Here is a 24,948-nt window from a genome sequence, read left to right as displayed (position 1 = left end):
TTTTGTTGTTTTTTCTCTCTTAGTTACTGTGATATCTGTGTCCAAAGAACTCCTGCGTAAATATTATAGTTAATGTACAGTAATACCCTGTACCATGCCAGGTTCTGAATATTGCCTTGTAACTTGTCTTGTATTCACCATATCACGAGTACAGGTACAGTGATACAGTAATATCTCCGTGAGCTGGAATCCCTCAAACCCAGAACTCTCCAATAACCGAAATTAATATTTTCCGAGGGGCACATTTTCCGGAAAATTACGAGAAAATTTTCCCCATACTTGGAAAATTCTGGAGATGGGGGAGTCTTTTCCAGGTTTGAGAGATGAAAATCAGGCGTATTTTCCTTGAATTCTGAGAACAATTTTCCAGTACCCAGAAAATTCCGGGGATGGGGGATATTTTTCCGGCTATCAGAGAGTTGCGGGTTTGAGGGATTGTGGCTAACGGAGATATAACTTATTATATCTCTGGACTGTACAAATTTGCATATCGTAAAACCATGTAGATATTCTTTTACCAAGAATACTTTTTTTCTCTTGCATTCAGCTTGCTTTCCAACTGGGCTTTTCAATTAAGATTATAGGTATAGCAGGTTAATTCTTCACTTATGTGGTGTTTGCCATGGAGGGTTCCCATATGTTCATCTTTGCTCTAGTTATTTCTTTCATTTAGTATTATCAAACTGTTAATACTTTTTAATCTTCATTTTTATAACTGATCTTTCTCATATACTATTATTTTTATTATTGTTAATAATGTACTCTTAGGTATTGATTCACTGTTTTTATTTCTGTTGAAGTGTATCTTGCCATTTAAGTCAATTATAAGTATTTTTGTATAATTTCTTAACCTTCACCATATTATGATATTGAAGGTCAGCAAGATGGAGATTTGATATTGTATTTTCAGTTTAAACAGTTGGATCCTGCCCCTCTTACTCAGTCATCTTTAAAGAACTATATTGTGCTATCTATTTAGATTTTTCTCATATTTGTTTCATAACCTGAAATTTCATTAGGTGTTACTAGCTTGATGTGTTCTTCCTTTCCAACTAGTAAATGAATGAAAGTGTAGAGCTCTATGGCTATATATGTTATAATATTTTGCTTAATTTAAGCAGAAGAGGCTAATTTTCTTGTGTTAACACAGGGGGTACTTACCTGCGATTGAAGGTACCAGGTGCGTTACGACCTCGTGGTGTTAAAGGTGGTCATGGGCTGTTCTGTTTGGCTGGTCATGTTGCTGTGTGTTGCTTGGACTGATTACTTATATTGAGCTTATTAGTTTTGCTGTTAGAATTTGGTATTGTAATGAAACTTTTAAGGATTTAATGTCTTTGTTATCCAAACCTTTAATTGGATAAGAGTCTTTTTTAAAGTTTTCAATTAATGTTAATAAGAATAAGCTCAAAATAATGGATCAACTTAGGCTTTTGAATAATATTAATTACCGCTTGATTGTTCCAAGAAAACCAATGCATTACTCTTCTAGTAAAATTGTAAACCCTCTGATGACTTGTTATGGTACATCTGCTTGCATAACCCATTTTCTGTATCACTTTTCTTTCTCACTCCCATTTTATGTTATGACATAAAACTCTGAGGTAGTGTAACTGTCCTCATCAAGTGATAGACAGCTAAAATATAAAGTACTGTATATAAATATAATTTACACATTTTAAATATTTTTTTTTACAAAGAAGAAATATTTATATTTGGAAGAATGGCATTTGTTGCTGCACAGTAGCAGGCAGTCAACTGCTCAATGAGACATTTAAGTGCATATACTGTAATTTAACTGCTAAGGTAAAAGAGAAAAGAAAATAGAAATAGAAAAAGTAAAATCATTCTTGCATTACAACATCTTAGGTTTATTCCTCCCTCCCCTCATCCCAGGCCACTAATTTCATATTGTTGTATTGCTCAGCATTTGGCCTCCTATCTTTCAGAAAGTCCTTCTATCTACTGTACTTTCCTATTGAGAATCTTATAGTGAATGCAGTGTTCTATTCCCCATTCTTGTTATTTGTCACATTTCTATATTAAAACTTTTCTGTCCAATTCTGCAGTCAACTTTTTATACTTAAAAGTCATCAATTTGATAGGGTACCGGGTAATTCCTTTTTGAAAATCAAAATACTGGGCAAAAGAGAACAAATCTTTCGGTATATTGAATAAAGGTACATTTCCTTCATATTTCAGTATGATATTTTGAAGAAAAAATAATATTCATTGTACTTGTTGATTAGAAAAAAAATAATGGTTTCAGTGTTGTATTCCCTAGGGTGGAGACAGGTTGTGTACAGTCTCTTTATACAGTATTTTACAAAAAGTAAATGTCAGGACAGCTTACAAAATATACTGAGAGTTTAAGTGATTGATAGCATAAGAAAGAAAGATGTATGGAGAGACTGCAAAGAACTGAAAAGATCATTGTGAGCAGAATGGTTTAAAATGTACTAAGGTGTTATGAGCATACAGTATACTGTATAGTAGGTGAGAGAATGATATGGAGAATTTAAGACTACTGTACATGTTGATAATGGGAGAGTGAGATGAACATCAAGAGAAATACTGTACAGGCTATATAGGTGAGTTAGTGATATCAAGAAGTGTCACATTAGACAGTTTTAGAAGAAGTATTGTGCTTCATGTAATGTGGATTTTTTCATAAAATTTTATTAATGTTAGTGTGATTGAGCCTAACAACCTAACCTAGTGTGCACAGTGAATTAACATGAAGCATTGTAATCAATATGGAAATTCAGGATTCACTTTGTATATTTTGTTTACAATGAGGATTTGACTGTGTGTGAGCGTGTGTATGTGTTTGTGTGTGTGGTTTTTTTTCATGCTCATTTCATCGGTAGCTTTTATTTATATATTTTTCTTGCATTACTGTACGTTTATGTGTTCTCCCTACCTTGAGGTTTCTGTTTCAGTTGAATTATTAATTGCATGTGGATGATTGGTTGATAGATACAAGTGTCTGGATAATATCCTTCCTCTCTTATTAAGGTAACTAACATTTACCAACTGTGAGTGTGTTAGTGTCTCAAGCCAACCATTGGTTCATATTGTCCTATGGTCCAGAAAAAAAAAATGGATGCAAAGTGTTAATTGTAGCAATTTTTTCATGACCTGGTCTTGTCTGCCTGGATAGTATAAACTGCTATTGAGATGTGTGTGTGTGTGTGTGTTTGTTGTTGTGTATTTTTGTACTATGCAGTACTAAATATGCTAAAGTGCCAATTTGTGCAATTTAACTTTTTCTTTTCAAGAAAATTATGACTGTTGCAATTATAGCTACAACAAAATAGTTTGAAATAGTTTTATACATTGAAAGACTCCTACCAATAATTATCCCAACAAACCAGACTTATTCAGTAGTAGTACACAAGTATACGAAGTTAGGTTTCATTACACTATGCTGTAGTTGGCATAAGGTACTTTAACAGACTTAAATAGATTATTTGTGTGTTAATTATTTACTTAATAGAATATTTCATGTAGATCCATAATGAACACGTGGATAAGATAAATCTTGATAAAATCACACGGGAAAAGGGAAACAACGGAGCACCTTAGCTTTCGTTGTTTCCCTTTTCCGTGTGATTTTATCAAGATTAATAGAATATGAGAAAAGTGCATTGTTTTAAGTGGAAGTAAATTGATTTATGAATTGTGCAACCATTTTTGTACAATACAAAATTTTCAAGAAATGTTACAAATATCACTCTTTAGTTCGTCTTGACACTTGAATTTTAATGTTGTTGGTTGATTAAGGAATATGGAGAGATGGTGGATGAACAACCATCTTAGATAGAGAAGTGTTTTGAAGAAGTCATCCGTTGCTCTCCTTGGCATACTAATGATATCCCTGAGTAGTCACAAGTGTCTTTATATGTTGATGAATGTAGCAGTTTAAGACCTGAACCTTTGATAGTAATTAGTGCATGACCTAGATGTGTTTAATGTATTGGATGCCATATAGGTAGGAACATTTTGTTGTGGAACGATGCTTGGGTGTGACCCTTGGAATGCATTTGTGTACATTCCCTAATGTATTTAAAATCAGTTTTGTAGAGATACTTTTATTTGAATGTGATATTTTGCATATGGTTTTATTCTCCAGTATATGTAGAGTAGTATTTTAGTCCTACAGAGTATAGTTATATATTGTAGAAGTTTATTTAATAGTTATTTGATGTTTATATCATAATGTATACACAAACATCTTTAATTACTTATACTGTACATACTGTATATAATTTCAGGTGTAAACTTGAGTACAGTACTGTATATCACATCACTAACCAACCCTGTGCAGTATAACCTGATCTTTTCCAAGAGAACTCAAACTTCAACATTATTTTATTCACTTCCATTGATAGTTCTTCACTTTGACACACTTATCACTGTAGATCAGTTTGCAGTGTGCTGGATTCTTGTGAATTGCATATTGTCTTCATCTATTATTATTTCCTGATTCTTTTTACTGTACAGTACTCTATTGCTCACACTTATTTCTGCTTTATTCTAGGTTATTATTTACCCACATCCTACTGTACTTTCTTCTTTCTTTTTAACTTGTCCTCATACTTCTATCTGTTTCAACCTTTCCAACTTTGCATGCATCTACTATGTTCTACATTTTTACTTATTCAGCTTCTACCATTTTTCTTCCCTTTTGGTGTTGCCTTTGCTTTTGTCTGCTCTTCTAAAATATCTGCATTATTAACTGCATTTTGACTTAGTCACACAACTACTGTTTTCTGTCCTTTGGCCTTATATGCACACTACTCCTTTATTTTCCACCGTAATGTACCCACAACCTACTTTTTATGACCTTCCGACATACCCACACTCCTACTTTCTTTTGCATTACAACTTAACCCACACCTCTAATTCTTAATGTCCTTTGAACTAACATCAACTCCTACTTTTTACACTCCATTTAATTTGGCCACTCTATTCTTGTTTTTTTATCCTCTTCTGACTACTGTACTAGTTTCCCTCTTCTGTATATTTTCTAAGGTGACCATCATAATTTTCATACATACTTATAGGTTTTTTTTATAATGACCAGATGGTAATACATTGTACTTCACTTGTGAGGTAGATGATTCATAATGCAGACATGTCAGGGAAATATATTAAGTATTTTTGTGTTTCGTCTCCATACTTATGGGTAACTTGAAACATTTGTGACAGTTATTATAATGATCAGCTTGCTCTTACTGTTGGATATGATCTACATTAATACAGTCACCCACAAAAGCCCTCTCACCTCTCCCTCTGAACCACGAACCCTAATATTCAGTCTCTTGAATTTGAAGCATTTATGGAGAGAATAATACTTCAAGTGTCTAGTGCTTCAGGTTCACGAGTCTGAATCTCGGGGATTGTGAAACAGCAGGAGAGGCAGCAGGACTTTTATGGGTGACTGTACAGTACATAGCAAATGAACATACATTGATTATACTACAGTGGTCCCTCGGTTAACGAGCACCTCGGTTAATGAGATTTCGGTTAACGAGTTACCTTCCATAAGATTCTTAACTTCGGTTAACGAGCAATCCCTCGATTAACGAGCTTCTTACTAGCCAACCTGAACATGATTTCGCTTGCATTTGGCGGTCCACCAGCTGTAGTATTAGTCCGCCAATACAGTAGTCGGTTCTAGGGCTTAAATTCCTTACCATTTTAGCAAATATCAAGAAGTTTATACAATTCAATAATTTTAAAAGTTTAATATTAATTTTTGTACTCATTTTAACAATTATTGAACATAATTGAAGGTAATGAAACTAGTTTTATGCGTGCCATCCAGCCTCTCAACTCGCCATACAGGCGTCAGTCTTTGTATCTTTTCAGTGGAGGTAACATCTTGCTTGAGACTCTCTTCAATTAAATGCTTTTTTCTGTTTTTGCAAGCAAATTATTGGTCATTTTGAAATTTATTTTACATATTGACAATATATAATGCAGTGCAGTGTTGATTTAAAGAAAATAATCTTGAATTGGCGAAATGGCTCCATGGGGTGACTTCTCTTCCACCCCAATGCCTTCTCTTCTCCCTTCTCCACCCCCATTCTAATTCCCATCATCATCATCCAGGAGCCTTCTACATACACACCTCAAAGTAAGTGTACTTTTCTACCTTTTTTGTTGAATTTCGGCAATTTTCGGTGAGCTGGAACCAATTACCCAAAAACCCATTGAAACAATGGTTTCGGTTAACGAGTTTTCGGTTAACGCGCAACCTTCTAGAATGGATTGTGCTCGTTAACCGAGGGACCACTGTATTGTACTTGCTGATTAATAAGTGATACATTAAATTTATATACTAATTTTGTTTTGAGGTGGATCTACTTATGTCACTCATACCTGATCATATTGTGTAAAAGAAGAAAGTATGTACTGTAATGTACTGTACAATACTTTCATTTGTACAGTAGTTGAATCTTGTTCTTCCATGACATGTAGTTCTAATCAGTGAGGAAGGTATCTTTTGCATACATTATATACCAGGTTTAGGTCACATATTTTATATCAGAATTCAAATTACAGGGTACTGTGTTTCTCCCTAACAATGGTTTATTATCACACATGGACATTTGCTTGAAAAAACTTGCTGTTTTAATCATACATATATTAATTTTATGCTAATAACAACATTACACTCCAGCAGACAAAGTAGGAGCAGACAGGTTAAGTGATGAGAGTAGCAAAAGAGCAGACAGTGACCATATGGAGAACTGGACAGACCAAGAACACTCTGATCCCCAGTGCTTGGCCTCTTCCCCACCCAGAGAAGACAAGAATAAGAGGTAAGATACCATAAAAATCTGTTTCTGAAGTCTTTATGGGTGTTGGAGATAGAATAATAATGATATAAGTATTTGTGGAAACATCCATGATCCTAGAAAATAGGTTTGAGCTCTTGTAAGATGTTTGACATCGACACTCACATGTAAAGTGATGTTTAAAGCCCCATTTGCCCAGTGCATGAAATTGTGGGTGATGTCCCTGCAACACCAGATCTATGCAGCACGGGAGCAAAAAACAGGGGCATCAGGCAACCAACGATGATGGATAAATGTTGTGCGTCACAGCACCCCTAATCACTAGAGCCCAGAGAGCAGTGACGGTATAACCCATCCTGATGACAGCAGAGCATGTACTGTGGACACCCGCTTTTTCACCCCTGTGCCTATTGCTGTGTTTTACCACCCTACAACAAATGCTGCACCGTGTAAATGGGGCTTAAGATACAGTAAACTATCCTATGCCTTTAGATATACATGTATTTAGATTAAGTGATTGTTCACCACCTGCATTTATCTTGTCTGGATTATGTTAGACAAACGATGATGTAAATGTATGATAGTTTTTTTTCACGTCAAGTAATTATGATGTGTTCAAGGGTTCATAGGTTTCATTACTTAGTGGGCTCTTTTCCACTTCAGTATTTCACCTTTATTTAATAACCTAATATTTTTACAGCAACAAGAATAAGTTGTTCAATAGAGATCGCAGTAATATGTCTTTAAAAGAGAGGAAAAGCATTTCATCTACGGGCGGGTCTACACCACGACAGGAGAAGATGGTTGTTGAACGCTCAAACTCCAGTGCCAATGTTGATTCTAGTGTGAGTACTGTAATTATATTTTTATTCAAAGAATTTTATTTGTTCTTGATCTCATGTTGATGAGACTTTATAAAATTTTGGTTATACAGTATGTAGATCTTCCTTCATTCAGTCACTGACATAGTTATAACATTTATTATTCCCTTATTTTGTTCCCCCCCCTCAGATGGAAGGTATATTTGATAATATTACTTATTTAGAAGGTAGACTAATTTCATTCTGAGTCCTTGTATTAGCCAAATAACATACAGGTATCCCTCGATCTATGATCTCCCTATCTACTATACTATTTCGCTTTAACTATGATCATCGTCCAGCCAATGTGGACACATCTCTCGGTTTACTTGTCAGCTGCAGTCTGCCCGAGCTTTGCCACGCGGCCACCCGGTGCACTATAGTACCAAGCTTGTTCCATGGTGATCTCACATAGCCATGATCGTGTAGGCTCAACAATTATCGGTCATTATCGGTGTTGTTACTTGTCATTCGTGTTTGTTTTTTTACCTTACAGTGAGAGGACATCATTAACGTTCACATTGTACTCTGGTTTGGTGACTGTGAAATGATTTTTGTTGTGCTTTTTGTGACTGTATATTGCCTTACCTCTGTTGTTGTGAATATGATGTGAGCAGTGTCGGCTGCAATAACATTATCATCTTTCACTCTGTTTTTGAGAAAAGCGCTTTCACTGTTTTTGTGACTTAGAAAATGTCTCAGAATTTCAAGGCACCTAGAAAAACTGTGTTTTTGGAGGTGAAACTTGACATTGTGAAGACACCCCCCAGAGGCTGTGTGTGATTCAGAGTAACATCTCCACTCCACTTTCAAGAGTCCCCTTATCCTCGAAGGGAACATGTAATGACAACCAGGCTTGTTCTTAATGATGTGGTGAGTGTTGTTTAATTGTGATGGAGTTATAGTATAGTGTAGGATTTTTTATCTTGTTTTAGTGATGCATTTGGGTGTTGGACTGGCTGGGAACATATCCTATAATGATCCTGATTTATGATATTTTTACCTGCAATGGGTTTTTCAGGAAATTAACCCCTTCATAGAAAGAGTGATACATGTAGTAGAAGTGACATCCAGTAGTCAAGGGGTTAAAATAGTTACTATACAATCCTCAGTCGGTCACTACATCATGCAATATATGTAATATACTGTACTGTAAATGACCACCTACAGTAAAACCTGCTGTAAGACTCATAAGCCTTTCTGTGATCTCTCAGCCGAGAAAGGTGTTGTTGGAACAGTTGGCACGAGTATTACCAGTTGAAGACGTACAACTTCCCGACCATGTGGTGCTTGTAAACACTGGAGAGTCCCACGGTGCACTACTGGCAGCACACCTCACTGAACATGGACACAGAGTTATCACAACAATGGCCTTAGCCGATGTTAAGGCCACTGTCTCCCATCTCGTAAATAAATTACAGAAATTGTAAGTAAATTTTTTAATACGTATATTATTTGCTTGCATTGGACTTCTTGGCAGTCTTGCATAAGTTTAAAGAATTTTATAACGATTACTTTATATTACTTCTTTATCTTTTATTAAATTTTTCTCTATCTTTACTTCAATTTTATATCGTTTACCATCTAATGATTAAATGTAGATACAGTATATTCCAAGTTACTTGTTCATTCTAAGTGTTTAGTGTCTGCAAGTGCTGAATGAACCACATAATTGTTTGTCAGCACTGTACTGTAAAAGTAAAAGTGGGTCCCATACACCTGATGACCTGTTAGGAGCTTTAAGAATAAAGTACAGTACTGTACAGTACACTTTATACAGTACATACAGTACTAAGCTTTCACTACACAAGGAGGCACTGTGGTTGGCACTGCAATCAACTGTCTTCAAGCACATCCCACTCCCCACACTTCACCTCATCATCCCTATCTGGATAATCATTTAAAACAGCATCCTGGATCTTAGAGCATGACAATACCATTTTACCGTGATTTGAGCCACTTTGTATTTGAATTTGTTTTAAAATTTCATACTGTTAGTATTTTGAGGCTATAACTGTTTTATTGAATACATTACTTCTCACTCTTGAATCAAACAATATCATAAAATTAAATACAGGGGGCCCCCCAAATTCGCAGGGGTTAGGTTCTCAAAATGACCACGAATCGCCAAATCCACGAATAACATTTGCAGACCAGGGGGGAGGGGGGGTTACATTTTTACTGGTGTACAAAGAAATATATATTCCCTTTATGCATTTGCCCTTAGGACAATTATTTCTTTTACCTGTATTGTATATACAGTATGTGTGCGAATAATTGAGGACCGCAAAATAAAAATTTGCAAACTTGGGGGACCCCCCTGTACGATGAAATCTCCTAATTATAAAGATATGAAGTCTTTAGTTTGTAAGTAAATTATCAAATGTTAATGTTAATTTAATCTCCACAGCTGCAACAGTAATTTAAAGGCCCCAGGCCCTATGAAGGTGGTAGTTGTTGGGTCTGATCTATACATCAGTTGTGTCTTACGGCCCTATGTAGATCAGTTCTCTTCCAAACCACCAGACTTCCAGAACCATGTTAGATTTCTCATCATTCCTCTTGGTAAGTACTCCATCAACCATAGCCATTTTAAGATTCTAAGGAAGTCAAATATCTAATATACTAAATGGAATCTGAACCCTGGTGGTAATTTTTTTATTTTTCTACTCGCTAACCATTAACCCCTTGTGTATTCCCCTCTGAGCTGAATAAAATCACCTGATGTTAGCCAAATAATATATTAAAAGTGGCATCCCCATAGTGAAGTGGTTAATATCACTGGATCTTCCTTCAGTCTCAATACTGCTGTTTACCATCAATTTATTTTCAGCATTCCTTACAGCAGCATGTGACATCATCAATTTAGAAAACTTGAAAATTTATCATATATGCTGTGATATCAATGAATGCCACATCACTGTTTATTTTGTATTGTATTTCATTATTACTCTCATCATTTTAGGATAATCTAATTGGGAATGCAGTTTTCAAAAGTGTTGCAAACAAATAATTTTCTAATTCATATTTTTAGGTTTCTGAATAATGTGTACAGTATATAATATTCACTGACATACATCACCATTTATGTCCCATGATTGTATTTGACATGTGTATAACTTTGATAATTTAAGTTTATGGAAAATGTTGTCCCTCATAATGTGGTTTTTTTTTCCACAGGTGTAAATAGTTTAGCAAAGTACTTAGGCTCCATAGACTCTGTATATGGTGCAGCTTTTGTCAGTGAATCATGGCGAGAGGTTGTAGAGCGCTGGGAAAAGCCTGATGTACAAGAAGTTGTTAACCGCGTCCATCGCTACCTCACACAGGCACAGCAAACATTACATCTACCTATTGCTGAAGCCATGCTTACCTACAAGGAGAAGAGGTAACCAAATTGTAAAATTTCCTATTTGTTAAAGTTAGGTCTTTATAATAAAAACAAATACTGTGTACTACAGTATGTAAAAACATCCGTATTATAAGCATTGACTGCTCATGAAATATCCAGATAACAATGATATTACCTGTACTAAAACTGATAGTAAAATGGTCAGTAAGAGAATTATTTAGGGGTTTCTATGGAAGGTCATGATTCTGTAAATCAAATACTGCATACAGTACTGTACTGTATAGACAATTTTAGTAATACCGTCCTGGTACTAGGAAACCTCTTAAGAGAAAGGGTGGAAAACTTGAATGAAAAACAGTTGTGTGTTAGGAATATACAAAGTTGGGCATAAACTGTCTGAATAGATGATTAGTTGTACAGAAACAATAGGATGTGTTTTAGGACAATTGATTAAGTAAAATGATTGTAAAGTTCCCATACCTTGTTGCCAGGTAGCCAGCCTAGCTCTAATATTATAAATTATAGTGTTTATCTCAGACTTAATGTTTTTTGTTAAGTGCTGTAATCTCTGAAATACTGAAAAGTTGGCTTTAATTTCAGTGGAGATGATGAATCATCTCAAGCCTTTGTGCCATTCATTATGGACGTACGGTTGGGCAGTGGTGATGTCACCTCATCTTCAGTTGACCTGGATGACCCAACAACAGCTCCATCTGCTGTTATACTTCCTGGCTCTCCTCCAGCTGCATCAACACCCACAACAGGGCTAAATATAATAGATAAAACACGTGACAACACAACTCCACCATCATCACCTAATATCAATAGTTCACACTTGACCAAGTAAGTAGACAAGGTTAAGTTATTTCATAATTCTACTACAGTATACTGTACACTTACAGCTTAGTAATTTGTAATGCTTAAGAAAATTTTGTGGATTGAAATATTAACATGTGAGTGACAATTAGGAGAAATTTCTATTTCAGTGAAAAAATAATAATTATAAATCACTTCAATCCAGTTAAGGGGTATTAATCTTGCTGATGGGGTTCTGTGAGAAGGGCACTCATTGCTATTTGTAGGGCAGTCAGTGTCATGCATAAGGCTGTCAGTGCTGTGTGTAGTGGACTCGGTGCTATCTGTTTATTGTTTTTCTTAAATTAGATTGCATTAACTCTAATGTTACTGCTATATTGATGAGTAATTACTGTTCTAAGATAATACAGTTAAATTTTTTAGAAAATAAGAAAATACAGAATGTTCTTAAATAGATTTATCAAGGCATTTTTCTTGTTAGATATAAACAAGGGGGTTTATTGCCTTTCCAATAATTTCACATTATTTTTTACTAATTCTTTTATGACTATGTATTTTCCTTCAGCTACAAGATGATATCTGAGGGCATTGGGCAGGAACCTCTTGACCTCCAGGTTGATTATTGGTTAGTACGTGGATCAAGTCGAGAGGAGAAGGAGAAGGACAGAGAAAAAGATAAGACTCGAGTTGAAGGTGGAAAATACACCCTTAAGACGAGCTTCCGTACTTTGCAAGTGGCTCGGTTGGCACCACTTGGTGTGGCCCATCCATTTGATCCCACCACATGTCACCACTTAACGCTCTCCTTTGCAACCAAGGAGAAAAAACAAAGAAGTAAGTCTTTTCATACTGTAATATTAATCCAGCTGTCACTTGTGAAATATAAAAAGTCGTTATACCTGTATTTTGAAGACAGTAGAGAAATGACAGCCCATGTTAGTAGGTTGAATTAGGATTGAGAAACTTGTACTTATAATTTAATGTACTTAATTATATTACTAAAAGAACACTGTATGGTATATTAATTATGTGTAAGGTAGGTGTTAAACTTCACTTCAATTAGCTAATGCCACATTAATGAAACTTAATTTATTTACATGTCTTCACTTAAAGTTTATTCCTCATGCATCCTTAACCTCTTTGTATGGGTTCCCCTCTGAGCTGAATAAAATTGTCTGGTGTTAGCCAAATAAAATAATAAAAGTGGCTTCCCCATAATAAAGTGATTAATACTCTGGGCCCAGACCCCTCAAGCTTATACATACTTTGGGTCCCACAAGCATCTCGGTTATACAATCGGTTTCTACCTCTCTTAAGCAACTAGACTCAATTGAGATTGAAAATGAAACTTGAGACCTTCATCTTTTCAGACCATGACCTTATTGATTGTGTATGCCAAACATAGATTCTAGATTTAGTGACTGCTTTTTTTAAATGGCCATTGCTGTTATTGTTGTAATGCTTGATAATTCTGTCATTTTTTTTGGCCTTAGTCAGTTTTCATATGTTGAATACTAGTGATTTTTTCTTCCTTAAAAAGAATTGGTCCTTCTGAGAAATGAAATACTGTACTAACTATAGGGAACAATATAAGTTTTACAAGATGTAATATGAATGCTGCTTCTTATCATCACCAGACCACCACATATAATTTTTTTATAGCTATGAATAAAGTATGTGCTTTTATTATTGAGAGTATTGGAAAATAATATAGGTCAATTTATTCATTAGATATATGAAAAATTCATGATTTTGGGGCAAAATGCTGGGAGCTGATTTATCAGTGAGATCAATTAATGTTTGTGTATATAACAGGCAGCCTTCCAAACGTATCCTGTCACCATAAACAAATATCTGAAAAAAACAGGGTGTGTGAAGGTACACAACCCCCTAGGTCCTCTGGCATCTAATATGGCTGAGTGCAGCCTTAGATGATGGTGCAATGTAGTGAATGGCCGAGCATGGTCATGTGGTTCCAATCCCACTATGATGATTGGTGCTTGGCCTGGGAGGCATAAGTCATATTAGGCTCACTACTAAATGGAGAGTTACTAGATGAATAAAAATTTCACATGATATTGTTGTCATAAGGATATGAAGGTTTTCCAGATCCTTTATAGTTTTAAGCAATATACTTTCAGATTCAGGATACTTTTGGCTAAATTTCTCGTCCATTAACCACACATTAATTTTTGTAGCAATACGTTGCCTCTGGAAGGTTCCCCTCGCATTAGGTATTGTGTAATTTAGAAATTAGGCAAAACTCACTAGCATGACTTTAATACCTCTGTCTATTTTCAGTTATGCGGCTTGGCAAAAAGAAGGAAAAGGAACGTGAAACAGAAAGTCGACGAGAAGTTGTGGATGGTGTTAGCAGGTTATTGGGTAGTGCCAAGAATCAGCCTTTTAAAGGTAAGCTATGTGAATCAGGAGCAATTATTTCCTTTGTAGTGATGCATTATCTGGGCTTTAAGGTACTCCTTAAGTCAGCAAGACACTTGGTGGGATAAGTTTTTCATTAAGACTACTGCAGATTACGGAAGCACTAAAATAGTCACAGACATAAGGATAATCACAAGTAGGGTGTAATAAATTGTGAGTCTGACAAGTGTTCTTAACTATTCATTCATTGTTGAAGTAGCAGGAAAAGTATAAAAATTTGTTAAGGGATTAGATGGATGGTAAAGAGAAGAATTTTGCCATCAGTGATTGTACTTAAAGGGAGAGGTTGACAATTGCAGATTTGTATTAATGGTTCATTTATAGCCACTGGGTCATTCATGATTGCCATGAACACCCACCTCCCTGGCACGTTTCCCAGTTAAATTTGAATTGCTATTACAGTACTCATTTATATACTAATTTTAATGAAAATTATAATGTAGCCTTAGTATTAAATAATTTTACAACCCAAATAATGTTAATGCTTAATGCAGTTAAAAGAAAATTAAGTTCATTATGGTTTTATACAAATATGTTTTGTTTCTAATCCCAGCCACCCTGTTTCTTAACAAGAATTGACTCATAAGAGTGAAGAAATTTATTTTCTATAATTTGCCCATTGCTCAGTCACATGCTACAGTACTCTGTCGTAAAATTCATTGCAATTGTTTATTGAAAAATGTTATAGTGATATCCCCATAGCTGGAGCAATTGGTGCAGAGTACTTCCAGGAATGAGAGATTTCTGGATAACCAGATGACTTTCTCAAACCACAAAAAATCCCTTATCCCAGAATTTTTCCGGTTACTGGGAAAAGTTTCTGAGTGTCTAGACTATGCATCTTGAATAGACAGACACTAACTCGCATCCCCAGAATGTTTCTGGGTGCTGCGGAAAGTTTTCCAAGAGTCTAAACTACATATCTCATCTCGACTCTTAAACTGTATATCTCATCACACATGGACAAACACCCTCCCGTTTCATTTAGACCCTGTGCACAAGCAAAAATATTTATGGCTAGCGAAAAACTGTTAAAATCTTTATTCACAGTATCTGTTCTAACCGAGCGGATTAGGAGAGAATTTCTGGAGTTTTCTTGAAATTTTACAGAAAATATGCCTGATTTTTAACCTCAGAAAATTGTTCCCCAAACTGGAATTGAATGAAATTTTCCAAATAAATTTCAATTACCCTGTACTGCTATTGGAGAGTTCTGGCTAAGAGGGATTGAATAAATAAAGATATGTTGTATTTTATGAGGAGCATGTAGCTAAGGTTAATTCATGATTATTGTTTCATTTGTAAATTAACCAAGCTTTAAGTTGTGTTTGTTTTAATAAACTGTACTGGTATTGGTATTATATCTAAGAAAAATTGGTTAACTATATTCCCTATACAGTATTAGTTGGTACTGTAGTATGGCTAATACTATATACAGTACGAGGAGCTCCAGACCATAATCTGCTAAGTGCCAAAATAGAAATTGGAAGAAAATGCTCAGGTAGGAAGGTGTGACATACAATAGTCTTTTCAGAGGACTCTCACCTACATGTACATGTTTCCAATTGGCTCTCTGATTTACCCAAGGGACAGAGGAGTGGTACAATGCAATACATAACACATTTCAGCGATATATGGCTCTTAGCAGGTTATGGTCTGGAGCTCCTCATATATTGATATTTTTTGTAAATTTAATAAGTTTCTTTCTTATTCATCCACAGTGAGCGTAGACTCGGCTGAGTGGACAAATGTGAAGTTCTTCCAGTTGTCCTCCCAGTGGCAGACACAGATCAAATCCTTCCCTATCTCTCTTTTCAGTCTACAAGACTCAAACTTGTGACTCAGTACCCCTCATGAATCTTAAAGTTAGCCTTTTTTCAACTCCAGGACACAAACGACAACAAGCATCAGCAGTTGTAACATCACAATGTAAAGTTTGACACCACAAGCAATAAAAGCCACTGAACAATCTCACATAGTGATCCAATTCTTACAACTGTTTTCATTCCTTAAAGAACATTGTAATTGGCAAACACAAGTACATTAGGTTTAAACCCGTCTGTATTACAAACTGAAACTATTGTATGAACACATTATTAGGTTTGGTATGTGAACAGTTTCGGTTTGTTGTAAAGACATGATTATGATCAGAAGGATGAAGATAATTTTAAAGAAACTCTGATCAAAATGTGACTCAAGTTAGGTTAACCTGAAACTTAAATAAAATTTCCCAGAGGGCTTTGGACAGTTCAAAGGATAAGCAAATAGATTTTAGTCAACAACCCCTGATCTCATGTCTGAAATATTGTGTTGTCTGCTGTAAAATTTTGAAGTGAAAAAAAATAGATGTTACGGACTTTTATGTGTAGGCCTATGTGGTACCTGAAATATGGCATGCTCAGCACTTTTAACTTGGAAATAAATAATTCTGTCAGTTAAATAAATACCAGGTTGACAGCCCTTTATCCGAAATTCCGAAAACCGAAAAGCTCTGAAAACCGAAAGTTTTTTTTGTGGGGCTTTTTTTTTTTTTTTAACAGGGATTAGCCCACCGGGCGAAAATGTAATATAATAATAAATATAATAATAATAATTATACATAGTAAACAAAAGTTTTAATAAAAATACACCAAAATAAAATAATATGATAACATTAATAATAATAATAATATATAATAATAAAATTAATAAAAATAACAATAATACAGGAGTACTGTAATAATAAACTAATAATAATAATAAAGAAATACAAGAATGAAAAAAAGATCAAAAGTGAGAAACATGACCTAGACCTATGAATTAATTATTATTATTATTGTATTATAATTTTTATTATATTCCCGGCCCTGATGTAGGTCAGTGATCTATGCCCGGGTGGGCTAATACACATAAAAAAAAAAAAAAACTAACCATTCTGAAAACCGAAAAATTCCGAAATCCGAAATTCCTCTGGTCCCAAGGATTTCGGATAAGGGATTGTCAACCTGTAGACTATATAGTTAAAAAAAATTATATCCTGTGTTGATGATCATTGAGTGTGCCAGATATTTTAGTTGCTGTTACTTCCTAATTGTTATGATGTGAGCTAATATTACTTCTTGAATACAGAATATGATAAAAATTGTAATTGACTAAAACTTGCTTTAAAAGTGCAACTCCTCAGACTTTTACATTGAATGAACATTTCCCATTTGTTCTTGGAATCATCAGATACCATTCACTCATGGAAGGGGAAAAAACTACCTTAAGAAAATTATTGTTGAATATGTAATTGTTTTAGTATGTTAGGCATTTTTTCTTGTGGTGCATGATGGCAACATAAAGGTCGTGATTATAAGAGTATGTTCCTCAATACTTTGTGAAATATTTCAGAAAAAGGTAAGTCTTGCATCAGGGTTTCAGTGACCACAATATTCTGCTTAAGACATCTGGAAATATGGATTCTGGCCTGTATCTCGCTTCCTAGTTACTGTGTGTTATTTGAAGAAGTACTGTACTGATTAATATGTATCATACATTGCCTCTCAGTGAAGTTATCATGTGTAGGTAAAGTATGCTTTTTCATTCTGTATGGTTGTTGTGATGGTGTATTTTTGTATGATTGCATGACAAGATATTAGTGAGTGGAGTATTTTGAAACAGGTTTAAGTATGGCCTTATTAAGCACAAACACTATATAATATATATATATATATATATATATATATATATATATATATATATATATATATATATATATATATATATATATATATATATATATATATATATATATATATATATACACACAGTATATATATAATGAAAGCAACTGTTTGATGTTTTCTGAAATTTTATAAATTCCCATAAAAAAGATATAAAGCTGTAGATTTGACTTTTATGTGTGGGGAACAGAGTACATGTTGAGAAATTTTGACTGATATGAAAATTCTTATGATCAAATATATACAGAAGATATAGATAATCACTAGCAATGTTTTTATACAGCCACAGATACTGGAAGCTTTTGCATTTGCAGAATTTTATGATCCAGCAGACTAACAGAAATTTCTGCTAACTAGCATTGTTTGCATAAATAAAATAAGGATATATGTGCTTTTTGAAATTCATATATATATATATATATATATATATATATATATATATATATATATATATATATATATATATATATATATATATATATATATATATATATATATATATATATATATATATATATATATATATATATATATATATATATATATATATATATATATATATATATATATATATATATATATATATATATATATATATATATATATATATATATATATATATATATATATATATACATATACATATATATATATATAATTTGATTGAATGGGTAAAATCAGTAAATTATGACTATCTTTTACACCATTTTAGATACAGTAGGTTGTGGTGGCTGGCTTATAATGTGGTTAGAGTTTGTTAATCAGGTGCCCAAGTGGTGAGTGACCTGCTTAACTTGTGTATATACCGGGTATACAAAAAAACAAATAATAATTAAACTTTGCCATGTCAGGGTTGAACCCCAGACCGATAACAGTCTGGAATATAGTTAACATAATTAATGAATTTCAAAACCATACGTATTTAACATTCATGTGCTTTTGTAGTGAATGGACAAGAAAGGTTCATGAAATATGGAAAATGCAGTGTATAACAGTTAATGAATGACTAATCCACTTTATCAACATTAGCAAAAGTTTTAGTCTTATCTTGACCCCTTGGCTTCAGGCTATAGTCGGTATCACCCCTCCCCCCACACACACACACACACACACACACACGAGTATATTTTGGGAACATTTAAAAAAAAATTAATTACAATTCTAGTTTTACAAAATGGCCATGATATAAATATAGAATAAATACATGCCCTTACCACAGGAAGAGTCAGGAGTGTGACGCAATAGTACGAGGTAAACAACACTATTTGAAGGCAGTATGAGTACAGGACACTTGTTTTACTATGTTATTACTATTTACACTATTAAAAGTCATTATTATTGCTCCAGTAATTAATCACAACACTAGACTTGTGCTAAGGGGTTGGGGGTAGAGACACATGGTGAAGTGAGTCAAGTCCAAAGGTGAGATTCCTACATAATAAAAGCTGAGCAGAGACTGGAAGGCTCTTTTGTGTGAGTGAGTGAAAGATAAATACCCACTTGGCAACATAATCTAGCCAGACTCGCCCTTTTTATTCAATTAGGCCCACGAAAGATCAAAATGTCATATGACATGACTCGAAGCTCTATAGATGCACATCATATAACGTGACCCAAAGCCTAGGGGTTAAACACTGGAATAACCAAAGGAAACATTCTCATAGAATTTACATCTGATAACATGATGTGTCTGCAGTGTGTATTGAGGGGATGGAGGCAACAGATGGAGTATAATGTATCAAAATGTCTAAGTGTTTGACTATTGATGTGTAATGACAATGCAACTTACTCCTTTCATCAAATGAATGGATATTTTTGGCTAGCAAAGAATGTAATGATATCGTCAAAATTTATTCATGCCATAATTTAATTGGGATTATGTGGCATTTAGAAAGTTCAGTTTTGATACAGAATAATTAGGGATCTGTAGTGAATTTCAATATGGGTAATTTTCATGAATATAAACAAGACAAGAGACTTGGTATGGTAACATTTATGATGCGAGTGTTTGGTCGTGTTGTAAGAACTGGCAATGACTGCAAGGACCATTAAGTTAAAATAATCAGTATCTTTATTAATAGATGTTTCCTGTTTATTAATAAGACAGAATCCTATTTATTATTTTGCCTCTCCGTCTTGTCAGGTTGTTGATGGTAGTCCGTGACAAATATGAGGGATAGTCATACAATATCCTGATTTCTGATAAAGTCATGCACATTATGTCTACTTTCTATATATATTATGTGTAACATTTTTTATGCCTGTGAAATTTGCATATATTCTGTTAAATCAAAATACAGTTAAGTGCTGACAAGAATGCTGTGTTGGCTGTAGAGTACTCTCACTGATCTCGTGGTGTCCAGAGTTTTGATTCCTTCACCTGAGCCTCTTCTTTAAAGCCCTTTAACCCTTCTCTCCATAGACTGGTGATAAAGGCCTTTAGATTCTTATCACCAAACCCTCTGATATCTGGAGTCTGCCGAAGGATAAAGTATTAGTGGCCTTGTGGGGCCCAAAACCACTAGTCTCATGCTTGTCAGGGTTGGGAGTATCCATAACGAATCTTTTTAAGCCAACTGTGATTTGGTAAATTACATCGATAAAGTCTACACTACTGATGTAAAGTCTCTCAAACAAAAATTAATTATTGTAGGTCTGTCTAAACACTGGAATTGAAGAAGTTATTGATCTGATATACTGTATTTGAAATAGAACTTAATTTGCACAAAATTTAACCAACAGTAACATAAGTTAGAAAATGTGTGAAAAAGGAAAACATTGATAGGAAATTTTTCATGCCTAATTGAGAAGGTCATAAACAGTAACTAAATTTATAACTATTTAGCCTTTGCCTACATGAACATGCACATATAGTGGGTAGTACAGTATAGGTGTTTCCTTGTACAGTACAGGTATTAAAAAATTCTTCTGATACCCATTATTAAACACAAGTCTATTCTTAAATTTATTATGAATTTATGTCCTAATGATGGAAGAAAAGACTTCTTATTTCCCCATTTTCACATATATCTTGTGATACATGGTTCAATGGATGCCCCCTACCTCAAGTAATTGAATGTGATGTAAACATATGTTTTTGCATTTGTAGAGATTTAGGTGACTTAGAAAATAAGACTAGTATGCTGTGAATGTGCTGATAATTTTTATATGTCCTATTTCAGAATTGCCTGTAGTTTATGAATTTTGAATGAAGACGATAGTTATTCACGAATATGTGAAAGTTATGGATCATAACATACAGAAGAAAGTACAGAACAGTATATTAAAACTTGCATAAATTTCCACTTTTGTAACACTGAACAGTGAAAGTTTTATAAATGAAGTGTCGGAAAAAGATAAAAAGTTACAGTGCTGTTAGAGATATTAAACACTGGTACTAGACATGTACTGTATATACTTTCAAAAAATAAAATTTTCTCAACAATAAAATGGTGATGGAAATGCATTCAAAAGTCTCAGAAGTATTGGTGTGTCACATTAAGCAATATATTTTACCGGAATGCTATACTATAGCTTCAATCAAAGTGTTTGTAAGTAAGCTTAGCTTCAAGCTTCTTAGTGAACACAGGTTGCATTCATGAAGGGTAATAGTTAGAAACTCTTTTTTGTGAGTGAAGATCAGCCAAACAACACATGCTAATAAGTTGGCTTGCACAAGATGTTGTAGTGAAGCACATATTGAGTGTTTCAAAGATATGAAGAATTTCTTTTCATTGATCACGAAGTCAGTCATATTCTGTACAGTAATTATTTAAAAATTTATTAGAAAATTTATAGTGGGACTTGCTAGTATCTTCATACTAAATGCAAGAGCCTAATCACAATACCTTAGGGTGAATGTTGCCGTTGTTAACAAGAGCACCTCTCGTTCTTCCACTTACTTTGACAAGAAATTCAGCACGTTATTTACTAGAAAACGGAGTCTTCTGTTGCAAAATGATAAACTGAAATTTATTAAAGGGCCCTGGCACATTTTATAAGATAATCATTTTGAGTCTTTTTGAAGTACTGTACTACATTGGGAGGATTCATATTAAGTTCAAAGATTTTGTTTAGACTGCAGCAGAACCTTGGAAATCAGTTATCCATATCTCGGAAAACTGGCACCTTTGAGAAATAATAAGAACTAAACAAAAATTAATTATCCATTATAATGACCATCCTGTCACCTGTGCTGTTATTGTCAGCAGCTGTTTGCTGGTAGTGTGGGTGTGTGTCAGTGCTTGCTTTATGATTTTGTGGACTTGTACTATGTAAAAAAACAAAAACACCTAGGGGTCAAAATTTTAAAATACAGTTACGTATATTTAAAATACAGTACAGCAAACCCTTGCCATTTGCGAGGGATAGGTTCCAAGAAATGACGCAAAATCGCGAATATCAACTTATACTACCTTAGTGCACTACTGTATACTGTACCTATACCAAACAACTGACCAGCTGCGGCAGCACTCATCCTTTCTTTAACTTATCTAATAATAAAACTTTCTTTGTCAGGTCATCACTGACTTCTGCCTTTTACATTTCACTCCACTAGCATCACTAGCACTGACACTAGGCAGTGTTTTAGGGGCCACTTCACACAGAAACACTAAAGTTTTGAGAGTACAACATGAGATGCTGTGTGGGTGACTTGTGCTGCGGGAAAAGGCTTGCAAGCTAGCCACCATAGCCACCATCTGCTTACCGCAAATCGTCGAAATTGCGAATCACAAACTCATGAATGGCAAGGGTCTACTGTAATGAACTTTTACCCAAACTTTCAGGATTTATTTGTTTACAAAAGTAATACATGTATTTACTTAATATAGTGGTGTGTACCAACCTCTGCAGGCTACACCAGTCTTTCATATTCAAGTATTTTGGAGGAAAATGGTAGAATTTTATATCCAAATCTGTACATACAGGTACTCCTCGACTTACGACATACAACCGCCTCAGTCGTACCAAAAAATTTTCAAATTACGTATTTTCGAGTCCCGACGTTAGTGATTGCGCTGTGTACTGACAAAATTTTCGTTTGTAATTCACTTAAAAATGGCTAGCAAGCTTAAAAGTGAGAGTTTTGTGGTGCTGAGAAGAAAAAGAGACCCATTTTAGATTTTTTATGTAGTATTATTTAAGCATTTTCGACTTAGGACCATTTCAACTTACGACCTGGATTTGGGTCCCTAACCCTGTCGTAAGTCGGGGAGGAGCTGTACTTGGTGGTCAATAATCTGTACTGAATCAAGTGGGTGACATCTTGATCTGCTCATTGCTTGCACCATCATCTTTCCAGAGTGTGTCAGTTGTTTATGATCGTCAGCAGTTCATCATAATTTCATAATGCCTGAGTAATTGAATACAAAAGTAATATTTAGTTTAAAAATATACTGGTGTGTGCCAACCTTCATAGGCTAGCCATATCATTCATCATTATCACATATCATGAACAGGTAATTGAACTAAAATAAAAATCAGTTTCTCTTTAATGTAAAAATAACTGGCTAGTTTGTGAATAAACAGCCAACTCAGTGAGGTTTACTGGTAGTCTAACTAACCCTGCTCATTTAGGGAGGCATCAACCCATGAGTGAATTGTCAAGAGAATTATAATCACAGCTGTTAAGCAGAATTTTCATACAAATATCATAGTAAAATAACCACCATAATAAGCTTGTCTTACCTTAATTTCATGTATAGTCTTTATCAATTGTTTTGTTTTTATACTAGGCATGATTTTTTTAGGAAATTCTGCTTAATAGCTGTGAACCACAAAACTGAATTGTTTTTCTATGGTGGAAACTTCAGGGTAGAAATGGTTCATGACTTCAAGGTGAAGAGGGGGTGACCTTGTTCAGAAAACCGGAGAATTCCGAGGTCCTGCATGCTCTTGGTCCCAGCAGTCAGTGCCGGATTAACCATGAGGCACTTGAGGCACTAGCCTCAGCCCCCCCCCGCCCCCCGACTCTAAGGGGCCCCTAAATCCAAACATTCTCAAAGTTGAAGCGTATAAAACATGAACTTCGTTCAACGATGTCCTAGCAACGTCTCAATTTTCTGTCTCTTATGAACATTAAATGTGTTATTTTGCAGAAACTTAATATTGATGAAATCATTGATAAATTTGGGTATGTTTTGTTCTTGCTATATATATATATATACCTTGAGGGTAGGGGTCCCCAAGTTGATCTGTGCCTATTAAGCTTAATCCAGCCCTGCCAGCAGTGCTAGATTTCCAAGGTTTTGCTACATTCCCAGTGATAATTAAATCATGAATTCTTTGTCATAAAAAATAATTATTATTTTGTATCTTGTGTATATATAGATAAACTAAACATTACTGTATTATCAGCAAAGAAAGCCAAAGTACCGTAAAAGAAAAAGTTAGTGCTTCAGTGGAGTCCAATTCTTTGAGGGTGAAATTATGGCCTTCATTTTGATTTTTATATCAGCAAACAAATGTCACAGTTCATGGTCAACCTGCAGCTATACTTGCTGGAATTATCCCGTGATAACCTATTTACTGTATATACAATCACCTATTTTGTTTCCAATTCTTGCACTGTAATATACTGACCAAATACTCATGATTGGTCTTCCTTAAGGATTTTCTTTACACTAAGTATTAGATCAAAATTATAATTTTTACTTGAGTAAATGGAACTGAACCAAAAGTGTTTGAGATTTCTGTATTTGTAGTGTTCAATAAGTTATTATATTTTCTATATCTCTCTCTCTTATCTACAGTTTATTCTTTATTATCTAAAGTGAAAATGTTCAAGGCCAACTTAGTTACAAAAATTGAAGATGACATGCATTGTTTTAGAAACAATCGATATTTGCCTGGAGAAAATTAATGTACCAGTATTTTATACCATGCAAATTACATTTTTGCAATCCAAGCATGGCAAATAAGACACCTCATCAGATCATTTTACATAATAAAGTTGATCCTGTTGC

General features: G+C 34.4%; 1 protein-coding gene across 8 annotated transcripts in view; it reads left to right on the top strand.

Annotated features, from left to right (window-relative positions):
• The window catches only part of LOC121875619 (phosphofurin acidic cluster sorting protein 1-like), a gene marked incomplete at its 5' end in the record, with an annotated part of 28,515 nt that extends 11,701 nt beyond the window's left edge, over positions 1–16,814 (top strand). For 2 of the 8 annotated variants that reach the window (XM_042380211.1, XM_042380209.1), the window contains 10 exon segments: positions 1,151–1,207; positions 6,695–6,833; positions 7,510–7,654; positions 8,884–9,095; positions 10,080–10,234; positions 10,850–11,057; positions 11,622–11,864; positions 12,403–12,671; positions 14,139–14,249; positions 16,001–16,814. In XM_042380211.1, the coding sequence (XP_042236145.1) occupies positions 1,151–1,207; positions 6,695–6,833; positions 7,510–7,654; positions 8,884–9,095; positions 10,080–10,234; positions 10,850–11,057; positions 11,622–11,864; positions 12,403–12,671; positions 14,139–14,249; positions 16,001–16,119 (1,658 nt within the window). 8 annotated transcript variants of the gene reach the window in all.
• Positions 16,815–24,948: the final 8,134 nt, after the last annotated feature.

Source organism: Homarus americanus, unplaced genomic scaffold (assembly GCF_018991925.1).
Source record: "Homarus americanus isolate GMGI-L3 unplaced genomic scaffold, GMGI_Hamer_2.0 scaffold22250, whole genome shotgun sequence".
Classification (NCBI taxonomy): Eukaryota; Metazoa; Arthropoda; class Malacostraca; order Decapoda; family Nephropidae; genus Homarus; species Homarus americanus.
The sequence above is the reverse complement of the archived record's forward strand: the minus strand, read 5'-3'. Positions and strand labels throughout refer to the sequence as shown.